Source organism: Salmo salar, chromosome 03 (assembly GCF_965601325.2).
Source record: "Salmo salar chromosome 03, fSalSal1, whole genome shotgun sequence".
Taxonomy (NCBI): Eukaryota; Metazoa; Chordata; class Actinopteri; order Salmoniformes; family Salmonidae; genus Salmo; species Salmo salar.
Window position 1 is genome coordinate 29,427,853 of NC_138293.1, and position 12,961 is coordinate 29,440,813.

Below are 12,961 nucleotides of genomic sequence, written 5' to 3' on the forward strand. Positions count from 1 at the left end.
GTCCAAGAGGCTCTTAAATAGCTCCTACCTCCAGGCCATAAGACTCCTGAACAGCTACATTTACATTTACATTTAAGTCATTTAGCAGACGCTCTTATCCAGAGCGACTTACAAATTGGTGCATTCACCTTATGATATCCAGTGGAACAACCACTTTACAATAGTGCATCTAAATCTTTTAAGGGGGGGGGGGGGGGGGGGGGGGGGTTAGAAGGATTACTTTATCCTATCCTAGGTATTCCTTAAAGAGGTGGGGTTTCAGGTGTCTCCGGAAGGTGGTGATTGACTCCGCTGTCCTGGCGTCGTGAGGGAGCTTGTTCCACCATTGGGGTGCCAGAGCAGCAAACAGTTTTGACTGGGCTGAGCGGGAACTGTGCTTCCTCAGAGGTAGGGGGGCCAGCAGGCCAGAGGTGGATGAACGCAGTGCCCTTGTTTGGGTGTAGGGCCTGATCAGAGCCTGAAGGTATGGAGGTGCCGTTCCCTTCACAGCTCCGTAGGCAATCACCATGGTCTTGTAGCGGATGCGAGCTTCAACTGGAAGCCAGTGGAGAGAGCGGAGGAGCTAATCAAATGGCTACCCAGACTATTCGCATTGCTCCACACCACTGCTACTCTCTGTTATTATCTATGCATAGTCACTTTAATAACTCTACTTTCATGTGCATATTACCTCAATTGCCTCAACACCAGTGCCCCCACACATTGACTCGGTACCACTGTTACCCCCTCTATTGTTATTTACTGCTGCTCTTTAATCATTTGGTATTCTTATCGCTTACTTTTGGGGGGGTATTTTCTTAAAACTGTATTGTTGGTTAATGGCTTGTAAGTAAGCATTTCACTGTAAGGTCTACACCTGTTGTATTTGGCGCATGTGACAAATACAATTTGGTTTGAAGTAAAAGTAAAAGTTGGCAAAAATATAAATATTAAATTAAAGTACAAATACCCCCAAAAAACGACTTATGAGATGATTAATATTAGGCTGAAAAGTGGCGGAATTGCCCTTTAAATCACAAGACCTACTGCAGTCCGTTCCATCTGGATATGATCAGAGTACCACATTTTAGAAGTAACCGATACACTTTACCGTATTTATTAAATGCCCATATTCTTCCGCAGGGTCAGGGAGTATTTTCAAGAAATTGTTTTATAAACCTATGGATATTGCATTTAACCTAATTTGCGGTTTTGATTTATAATACAAGTGAAAATAGTAAAATATTATTATAAACTATTACATCTCCAAGTGTATCTCTTCGATTTATGCAGCGATATTTTCGACCTATATTTTTGGGAGTCCTACAGTCGGGAGTTATTATTTGGTGTCACTTAAACATGGCCACCGTAAAGAGTACGATACAACTTAAATTTTTTTGACCAGGTAGAACTCGCCATTTCGTGTTTTCTGACATAGCTAGTGTAAAAAAAAAATGTGTTTTTATGTTTTGCTGAACACTCATGTTAGTCTTTCCGGCTAGTCAGCTACGCCAGCTAAGGCATCTTGCTTTCTGTCGCGGCTGAAGAAAATAGAACCAGTTGGCAAGCAAAGCGAACGCTCGTCAGCCAGCAAGCTAGCTCGAGGAACTAGCCATTGCATCGTTTATTTTTGTCCAAAGCATTGGCTTTCTTGTGAAGATTTTGTGAAATTTTCTTGAAGAAGACTACTTGGAATTTGTTCCTGTTTTGGATTATGGATATTGGCTACATCTTCCCCCTATAATAATAGTAAAGGATTAAGTGTGGCAGTTAGCTGAACATTTTATTTGTGCGACAGCTGTCATTTGGAGAAAAGAAAGTGATCCATCATGCATTTGCAATGAAGCTGATCTCTACTGGATTTACATTTTGCATCCTTTTTTCAAATGGGTGATGTTAAACATCGGATTATTGGTTTATGCGTTCATGCTTTTTTTAACAGCGGTGGTATTGCTTTCGTAGCTAACATTGGCGTGGCCACCTAGCTAGTTAGCCACTTATCGTACAGAACAGAAGACTGAGCTAGCTAACTTATCTAACGTTAACTAGCTGAGTGACAGTTGGCGATATCATTATTCCTCACAAATACACTACAAAGTGATATAACTATATATCTCTTACAATTTTGGACATGAAGAAGATAACCTACTATTCATAATTTTAAAGGTAAGTTATTTTAGCTAGCTATTTCATGTACTCGCTAGCTTGCTACATCATTTTCGGATTTGCAGCGGCCGTTCGAGCCTAGTGTTTTTTTCGCCGCCTTGTTTGGTCCGAACGTTCGACCCAGCGAATCAGCCAAACTAGACATATTTTCTGCTAGAAAATACATTTAGACACGTGAACGCTTCAGTTGTGGATAAATGCAAGGCTAACGTGTGCTTTGAATCACCGCTGTTGATTCTGTATACTGTAATGTTATGTAGCTAGCGAACCTGTTAGCTAACAGTAAACTAGAAGTTGACCAGCTAAGTTAGCTACGCTCGTTTTGATCTCAGTATATTTATGTTGGAGGTCGTCTCATACCAAACATAATGCTAACTAAACTAGATAGCTATCTACATAGTTGGCAAACTTCTGTATTTGGGAAATGTAGCGAGTTAGCTCTAGCTAGTTGATTTGCTAGCCAAAACCTTTTATCCACATGCTAGTTAGCTAACGTTAGCTACCGGGTAGGTAGCTGTGGAATCATGCATGACTTCTAAAGTGACTTGACTTTGAAGTTGTAATGTTAACTAATTGTTAAAACTATCAGGCAGCCTTGCATATCAACACTATGTAGATGTTGACTAACGCTAACTCACATGTTCAATGGCTCAGCTAAGTTAGCTAATGGTAGCTACCTACCGTTACTAGCTAACTAGTCATTCAGTTACTTTGGCTGGCAATATAGGCAGTTGCATCCCATTTATCATTTATCAAATACCTTGATCATCATCCTATATCTCTGTATCCCGCAAAGTGGGATATCACTAGTCTATTAGTAGGCACATCATATTGTTACTCATTTGCAATGCCATGCAATAGCCAAACAAAGACTACAAAGAACCTAGGATGGCTAGCTAGTTAGCTTGTTTTGGCTGACTTGAGCATGCAGTTGCTTTGTGCTGTACGCTAGTTTAACAAAGGTAGCTAGCTAGCCCAGTGTGTCTGGGGGTACCCAACTGTGCCCACTGCCTTATGAAACCAATGTTCTTCCATGCTAATGTAGTTATCTCTGTAGAAACTAATATGCAACATTAAGATTCACTTTAAAGTCTACATATTTAGTCTGTTTACTATAATTGGTCACTACACTTTATTTTATTCCACTTTTTTTATCCAGTCATTGATCTACTTCACGCCCCAGCTTTTGGCCACCCACTTGTGCCTCCTCCTTATGGTCATAGGCTGAGTAGGGCTATAGTGAATCTTTGTCTTTCCAGAATCCATACTTTACCTATTTGTTATGTTTGTAACTGTGTACTTGTTCAAACTTGCTGTCAAGCCTATTGCTCTATAGGCAGGCAAGGGCACAGAATGTATCAGCCTACTTGTTTGTGTATGACAAAGACCACATTAAGGGCTGCTGTGATTACCTTTGGGAAGAATGGAATATCGATGTTAGGAAATTGGCTTACCAAAGACCATCCAATCAGGGGGCTCATCTAGGGTCTACATATTTTGCAGCAACCTACACGATTTGGAACAACCCCAAGCTCAACTTGTTGATACTGTGTCATTTGTTTTTTTTCTCTCCCATTGACTACATCTAGTCTTAGCTGAACTTCCCACACAAAAACTGCATTGGATGCCACAAGAGGTCAAATATAGGCTCAGTCACAGAATAACATCAAGCTGGTTTTGGAAAAGATTCAGCTCTCACACAGGTAGCTAGTTGATCTCAATCTCAAAATCAGTGCAAGGTTTCCCTGATGACACGATGCTGTATACGGTGCAGTGGAGGGATGGATCCTGGTCATGGCTAGCAGGAATGCAGATAATGTCAAATAAGGCACTTCTGGCATTAGCTGCATCCTGTCTAGTCAACCATGGATCCGGTGTAGTAGGCTAGTTCCAGGAAGAGACAGTGTGCCGGAAGAGATTCTCCCATTGGCAGTGTCCCTCAACTGTCTGAGAGAACAGGGTGTCAGACAAGCCCTTTAAAAGATCGGGATGACATCATCTTCAACAGACAGTCAGGCTGAGCTGAAAAGTCAATACACTTATGACTTTTTGTTCTCAGTGTTTGTCATAATAAAACAAATATGCCTACTGGTTTACAGTGTGTCCTCTCATGCTGTTACAATATGATACTGAACAGAGAACCACAGTGGAACAAACTAATTAATCCACTGTGGAACAAACAAATAGAGCAGGCTTATTTCAGTGGTAAGTAGAGGCAACTTCGGAGGCTGATAGGAGAGGAATGCAAGAACATAAGCGAGGCATCGAAGGACGAACGATCATCCAGACAGAGACATGAGGTCACAGTGTGGTGGTAGGTAGCTCAGGAAAGGAGAGAGTAGGTATGTGAACTCTTACATTGATAACACTAATGAATAGGTTGAACATTGCTTCAGCTGATAAGTGATTTTGAAGGACACCTAGAAAGGTCAGAGGTAAGTTTTAGGCATTTCCTCAAGAGTATCATATCTGGAAAAAGATATGCCACCCCTATTTTGGTAATAAGCTGAGGGATGGGCCTGAAGAAAAGTAAATTCTTTCAAATTCAAAGAGAGCTATGGATGCCAGAACTGACTGACAAAAAATGTGTTTTGACTGTTTTGATACTATAGTGTTTACATTTATACTGAAGAAAAATATAAACGCAACAATTTTAAAGATTTTACTGAATTATAGTTAATATAAGGAAATCAGTCCATGGATTTCACATGATTGGGAATACAGATATGCATCATAAAAAAAAAGTAGGGGTGTGGATCAGAACCAGTCCTCATCTCCTTCTTATAGAGTTGATCAGGATGTTGATTGTGGAATGTTGTCCCACTCCTTTTCAATGGCTGTGCGAAGTTGTTGGGAACTGGAACACGAGCATCCAGAGCATTCCTAACATGCTCAATGCGTGACATGTCTGGTGATTATGCATGCCAGGGAAGAACATTTTCAGCTTCCAGGAATTATGTACAGATCCATGCGACATGGGGCCATGCGTTATGCTGAAATATGAGGTGATGGCGACTGATGAATGGCACGGCAATGGGCCTCAGGATCTCGTCACGGTATTTCTGTGCATTCAAGTTGGCATCAATAAAATGCAACTGTGCTCGTTGTCCGTAGCTATGCCTATCCATATTGTAATCCCACTGCCACCATGGGACACTCTGTTCACAGCGTTGACATTAGCAAACTGTTCGCGCACACAACGCCATACACGTGGTCTGCGGTTGTGAGGCCAGTTGGACGTACTGCCAAATTCTCTAAAACGACATTGGAGGTGGCTTACGGTAGAGAAATTAACATTGAATTCTCTGGCAACAGCTCTGGTGGATATTCCTGCAGTCAGCATGCCAATTGCACGCTACCTCAACTTGAGTTATCTGTGGCATTGTGTTGTGACAAAACGGCACGTTTTAGTGACTTTGTCCCCACCACAACGTGCTTCTGTGTAATGATTTGTGCTTTTTAATCAGCTTCTTGATATGCTTCACCTGTCAGGTGGATGGGTTATCTTGGCAAAATATGAATGATCACTAACGGATGTAAACAAATTTGTGCACAACATTTGAGAAATATGCTTTTTGTGCGTATGGATTTTTTTATTTCAGCTCATGAAACATGGGACCAACACTACATGGTGCGTTTTATATTTTTGTTCAGTGTACTTTGTTTACAAACATTGGAGTAAAATAAGCATATATTTTGGGTTCTGATGGGGTACGACAGTTGAGGCATTTAAGTTCTGTTCTTCAAGAATCAATGGGTACATTCATTTATGTCTAAAAATGGATGTAGCATCTGCAGATTGCCCCTTTTTTTTAATAATCAATTGTGTAGAATAGATTCAACATTTGATCAGGGCAATGTGATAACTAGTCCTGGAGAGCGGCACATCTTATTCATACACAGGTTCCAAAGTACGTCAAGTAACCAAACCACATATTCAAACAGGCATGATTGTGCACTGATGCCTCTCTCTCCCTCCCTTCGAGAAGAATGTCATCAGAGGATAAGACTGTGGAGCCCTCTGACCAGGGACCCTCGCTGCCCTCCGGCAGTGCAGGGGCCACGTCCACAGGAAGCCCTGCCCAGACAGACAAGCGCCCCAGGGGCAGGCCGCGCAAGGATGCTGCCACAACCACCACCATTGCACCCCAGGCGCCACCCACATCCAAGACCAGGAAGAAGTATGTTGTTTATCCTCCATATCTTCACAATTCTATTGGTAATTTACAGTGCACATAGACTTGCCTGAGTCATCACAAACACTAAGTCATTCTTCTGTGAACTTAGTCTGCGTTTTGTTTGTGGTGTTAGAACTGGAAGCTATTCAAGTGGCTATAGAGCCCCACAGTGGAGGTGTCATAATACCCATAAAACCTAGCGGCCAAACGGAAATGGTTCCAATTGTTTTTCCACCATTACTTTTCCCCTACCATTACTTTTTCCCCATATGGGATTTTAGAAATACTTAAAATAAGGGCTGTGTTTCGTGTAGGCTTACCATGTCGTAACTTTTTGATAACCATGTAAATGTCTCTCGGACAAGGTGACACTTTTATCAATATATTCGTCTCTATTTACTCTCAGATTTGAAAATGGTAATTAGCATCAAATTAGACGCCATGTAAATCTCCAAATCCCTGCAAGCTCCTGCATGTCATCTCCAGCTGAACCCTTTGCTAACAGGTATTGTGTCAATTTAAAACTTAAACAAGACAGTTCACAGAATTGTCAATTTAAAGAAATGTAGCCAATTTATTCATTACTACATTTTAATTAACATTTCGATAGTTAATCCAAAGATTCTTACCTTTCCCTTGATTCGGCAGTCTCACCCATATCATAGTATTTGTGGTTCTTTATGATATGCTAATTAGCTTCTAATATGGCTTTCATTTTTGGGGTGTAAATACAGGCGAATATATTGATCAAAGTTACCTTGTCCTAGAGAGATTTACACTGTTATCAAAATGTTATGCCAGTGTAAGCCTACACGAAACACAGGCCTTATTGTAAGTGTTTCTAAAATCCCCTATGGGAAAAATGAATGGTAGAAAGACGATTGGAACCATTTCCCTGTTTAACCGCTAGGTTTTCTGGGTGTTATGACTCATACTGTGGGGTTCTATTCCCCTTCCCCAAAATGTGTTTAAACATTACACAGATACTATCCAAAGCTGTTCATCAGGCAAAGATCTAATTTTGCAGACCGTTATCCAGAGCTACTCTATGCATAGGGGGCTAAACAAATGTATAAATACAGGTAACTCAAGCACAAACCCTTTCCACGGTTTTATTGAATGCAGCAGTACCAACCTGCCTCATTTGTTATATCCATGGCAACACATAATGCAGCTCAGAGAGCCGAGCTGTGTAATATGATGCCTACAATTTATCTAACTCTGACTAATTTCATCTGGGGTCACCATATTAGGATATCGAGGAGATGGAGTGTGTGAGCAATCTATTATCAATCAATCATCCTAATGATATGTTTATGCCATGGCTATAAGGACAGCCGAGACAGGTCGCATTAGCTGATAGGTTGGTTGGTGGGAGTGGCAAAGCATGGGTGTAGGCCTACATGTCATTTGCCCCATTATTTACAGCATGCAAGTGATCCAAGGAATACATAGCCTATGCCTGCTATATGGTTGGGTTGTATTTCCCAGCATGCGCTGACGACCTCACTTGGTTCTTTCCAAGGTCTCCCTGGTTCCAGAATCAAGCGCTGGACGGCTGGTCAGGTTATCAGTGTGTTATTATGGTCAGTTGGGTTTGTGTGAGAGACAGTGCATCCGTTTTCTGGGACACTCTTGGCAGTGATAATGCTAAAGACCCATGGGACGGTGGAGGGAAGTATGCATTATTACCGATACTTGCATCTCAGGCAGCACCTTTCATCGAGGGGGAGGGGAAGCTTGCGGTATATATCTCAGATGACTCAATACCGGTATGTTGTTTATGCAGGAAGAGTAAGATTTGAAGTGTTCATATCAGGAGAATGAACAAATGTAGTCTAGAGCTAGTGATACTGTTTTGTCTTTGCAGCATGTATCAACTGGGCACTATTTTGATATAAATAGGACACAATGGGCTTCTCTTAGAAGTTAGCTATTTTGTTGACTGATTGGATACTGCGTTGAGTCACCCAGTCATCCACCACTCCAGTCCAGAATAGGGAAGTCTGTTCCAGGTTTTCTGGTCGGCTCCCTGAGAGCTGGAACTACTTACCACAGCATTATTTTCACCCTCCTTCTCTTTTTTCTCTCTCTCCTGATGGTGGGATCATGGGGAGAAGTTGGGGAGTTGGATGTTCCAGACCTTTAGGGTTTTTTGCCATTTCAAGAAAAGGCAAAAGAAAAGACTACACTTCGAAGGCTACATGAGAGCATAAGGACACTGCGCTATAGGCACAGCACGCTAGGAAGGTCACAGACAGGGTTATGACGGTATACAGTTGCGTCTGTACTAGACCTAAATGTCAGATATTAAGTGTAAATAAGTGTATTTATCATGAATGCCTTGGTGAATAATCAGACAGCCCTGGTAACTGTGGAGAAGGTGATATTCCATGCCAGTGAAGGTAGGTCAGATCAGATGCATCATCAACTTAATACAGGTTGACTTCATGGCTCGTGTGTATGTACTACCAATCTTCTGAATATGGCTGATATCTGACATTCATTTACGTCAGATGGACTCTACTCGAACAGACTTATCTATCGTTACTCAAACAGACGTATCTATCTGCTGTAGACGTTGGGCACCAGAGAAGCCCCTTACGGCCTCTCTCCTATCGCACAGTGACAGAGGGAGAGAGGAGCTGGAGATGTCTGGGAACAGCGATGCATTTTTTACATTTATCCTGGTGTCTGTCTGCTCTACACCCCCGTGCCGTCATCACAGGGATGCTCCTGGGCTTTGAGGTCGTGGGTTACAACATTATGGAGCTCTTGTCACTGTTAGAGCTGGGCTTATTTTGGGCCTTATGGACTCTTAAATACGTGTTGCCGTGACTATGCCTCATTACAGAAATAAAGATCAGGGCTATCTAGTGTCTACTTCACTAATCATTTATTGATTTGGTACTTTCAGTTAGTATGGCTGTTTTTTTTGCTTCACTGTTTCCTGCCCAATGCAGAGGCTTGAACTGTGACATTTAGGTTTCCATCTTGTTGCTTCTTATCTGGAGTGGGAAGTCATTTGGAGGGAGGAGTTGACTTGGCAAACTGTCTGATTTGTGTTTTCTTTCTCCAGTGGCATCGAAAATTACCCCGTCCCCCTGCATCCTCCCCACTACCCCCGCAAAATGCTGGCTGCTCTCATTTAGACTCTGTTTGCTCTTCCCACTTAGTGGGCTCACTGCACGTGGTGCTGTTTAATTTGTATCCATGACAATTATCGCCTCGACATGGCCCTCAGATTGGGTTAAGACAGAACTCCTACTGGAGGATCCTGACACTGACAGATCTGTGTGTGTGTGTGCTGTTTATGCACTCTCCATCGATGTGTTTGTTAACTTTGCTCTGCAGACTGTTCATTTCAATAAAAAGAGGAAAAGGTAACATCACCTTGTTTGCAGGTCTGAGTTTTGACTGTAGCAACTATCTATGTGTCTTTAACTCTGCCCTAGTGTCACTTACAGATAAGTTGCCATCATCATCATCAAAGGAGACGTAGCCTAGAGGTGAAGGGTGGGGTAGGCTAGTGATGGTGTGAAGGGTGGGGTAGGCTAGTGATGGTGTGAAGGGTGGGGTAGGCTAGTGATGGTGTGAAGGGTGGGGTAGGCTAGTGATTGTGTGAAGGGTGGGGTAGGCTCGTGATGGTGTGAAGGGTGGGGTAGGCTAGTGATGGTGTGAGAGGTGAAAGGTGGGGTAGGCTAGTGATGGTGTGAGAGGTGAAGGGTGGGGCTGGCTAGTGATGGTGTGAGAGGTGAAGGGTGGGGTAGGCTAGTGATGGTATGAAAGGTGAAGGGTGGGGTAGGCTAGTGATGGTGTGAGAGGTGAAGGGTGGGGTAGGCTAGTGATGGTGTGAGAGGTGAAGGGTGGGGTAGGCTAGTGATGGTGTGAGAGGTGAAGGGTGGGGTAGGCTAGTGATGGTGTGAGAGGTGAAGGGTGGGGTAGGCTAGTGATGGTGTGAGAGGTGAAGGGTGGGGTAGGCTAGTGATGGTGTGAGACGTGTAGTAAAGTCTCTTGAGCCACTCAACAGGAGGTCGAGTGTGATCTGAGTAGGGCCAAATTCCATCTATCGTGAGAAGATCACAAATCAGAGCATAAAATGCCGAAACTTCTTCCGTCCGCCTTCCACTGGTAGTTGGACAAGAGTCATTGACCACCAGCTTGTTTAGGAGGTGGTAGCCTAATGATTTTAACCTGATTAAGTGAATATATTATCCAAATACATGTTTTGGGTGCTAGTCTAGGTCTCTAGTCCCATATACACTTCACAAAAATACAGGGATGGACAATAAGAATAAAACTGACGGGTTCAATGTCCTCCTTCTGATTGTACTAAGTAGCTGAAGCAATATGGCCTTTCTGTTCATTTGCAGCTTGTCTGTCTGAAGCACAACCTCTGGCCATATTACACCTCTCATCATCCAGATTGATCAACACATGTTTGTGTTTAGTCGTGTTATAAATCACTGGCTTGTTTTTACGTGATGTATTCTCCCATTGGGTTAAAATGTGGCTTGCTTATGTTCAGCAGTTACATTTCGATTAGGCCATAATAATTGTGTCATACCATTTGGGACTGAGAGTAATGGGCTTGGCTTTGGTTCTCATATGCTTCCCTGGTTTGATCTATGATGGGAGAATTTAGTTGGAAAGAAGATATCCCAGTCCTAGGCATTCTCAATAACAGATTTACCTCACAGTTCTTGTTTGGATGATCTCGCTAGCTACTATCAATCTATATTTAAGCAATAAGGCCCGAGATGTGGTATATGGCCACATCTCAAAAACCCTTGCTGTCTTGTTTCTATTATAAACTGGTTACCAATGTAAAAATAAATGTTTTGTCATACCTGTGGTATACGGTCTGATATACCACGGCTGTCAGCCAATCAGCATTCAGGGCTCGAACCACTCAGTTTATAATAAATGTTTACCAGGTTTCTGTCTGATGTTGATGTTTGTACATTCAAGCTCATTGAAAGCAGGGAGGGAGAATCATGCTCCTAATTCTTGCCCTCTCCCGTTGCCCACCACGTTACCAGCAGCTTGCACCCACACTCTACCGCACCACTCCTCCTACTTCGCCTTTCCTTGCCCAGCGGCCTCAGTGCCTCCCTTTTAAGAATCAGTCATGGTTTTTTTTCTGCCGTTGTAATCCTTGGGCGGGCTGCCGAAACGTTTTTTTCGGGTTGCCCAAGTCCAAACAGTGTAAAAAAAATAAAAAATAAATGCTTTCAGTGCTAACATAAATGACTAAAACCAGATGTGAAGTATGTACAAACGATAACTGACCTTTGCATATACCAAACTTTTGGACCACCTTCCTAATATTGAGTTGCACCCTCCCCTTTTGCCCTCAGAACAGCCTGAATTCGTCGGGGCAGGGACTCTACAAGGTGTAAAGCATTCCACAGGGATGCTGGCCCATGTTGACTCCAATGCTTCCCACAGTTGTGTCACGTTGGCTGGATGTCCTTTGGGTGGTGGAGCATTCTTGATACACACAGGAAACTGTTGTGTGAAGAACCCATCAGGGTTGCAGTTCTTTACGCAGTCCTTTTTAAAAAATATAATCTTTGAGAATTCACAATCACCAAAATAAAAGCTTAACAGTCAGGGAGAATAGAAAATTCTAAATTAATTTATCGGTACTAATAACATCACACTAGCCATGGCAAAATGCATAGAATTGCAGAATACTAGCTTTTAAAACGGCAAACATTTCTCTCAGCTCCAAAAAACAATCTCATTACAAAATAATGCTTTTTATAAAACTGGTTGTTTGGATGCTGATTGGACGAGCAGCGTTTCAATCGGTGCTGTGTTAGCCGTCACAACACACCTATGCCTGCTAACCGTTACTGTTTGTCCAGACCTGCAATCGTCTAACTAGCAATCATACCACACACAAAATCATTCAAAGTTGCACCAATTTTCAATATGAATCCACAAGAACAAATAATATTTGTAGAGTCTAGCTGATTGGCAGAGGAGAGGCCAGGTGTGTCATTGCGCATGAAATAACAGTGAGGCACGCTGCTCAAAAAGCTCCCCTATTGATCTTGTTTAGGGACAGTACAATCATCCTACGTAGGCTAGCCTACAACACCACAATGCAATGAATAATTGCATTATTGTTTTCAAGTGAGTACAACATTCTACAATAGGCTGCAGTGAAAATGCTATTTGAATAACTGCGCAAATGCCCTTTCAGTTGTGGGTCTACTCTCGACAGTTTATTAGGTCTAGAAAGGGTCAGTGGCAGGCAAGTCTGGCTCTCTTTTTATTTCTGATACTGAGATGCGCTTTCTCTTGCGGATCATCAATTTCCCAAGTCGTCCTATAATAATGTGGCCACACATCCCCCAAGCAGGCCCAATTAGGCCTATTCAGGAAAGCTTAACGTGCGCTCTGCCTTCTCTCCAATCAAATCAAATTGTATTTGTCACATATGCCGAATACAATAGGTGTAGACTTTACAGTGAAATGCTTACTTACAGTTGAAGTCGGTAGTTTACATACACTTAGGTTGCAGTCATTAAAACTTGTTTTTCAACCACTCCACAAATTTCTTGTTAACAAACTATAGTTTTGGCAAGATGGTAAATAGTGTGGTCTACAGCTTAGCATGAGATACT

General features: G+C 42.4%; 1 protein-coding gene across 6 annotated transcripts in view; it reads left to right on the plus strand.

Annotated features, from left to right (window-relative positions):
• The first annotated feature begins 1,139 nt into the window (after positions 1-1,139).
• LOC106599252 (histone-lysine N-methyltransferase 2C) overlaps positions 1,140-12,961 on the plus strand; it is a 155,010-nt gene continuing 143,188 nt past the window's right edge. For all 6 annotated transcript variants that reach the window (XM_014190382.3, XM_014190383.3, XM_014190384.3 and 3 more), the window contains exons 1-2: positions 1,140-2,145; positions 6,135-6,326. In XM_014190382.3, the coding sequence (XP_014045857.3) occupies positions 6,136-6,326 (191 nt within the window). In that variant the 5' untranslated portion in view covers positions 1,140-2,145; position 6,135. The remainder of the gene's footprint in view (positions 2,146-6,134; positions 6,327-12,961) is intronic.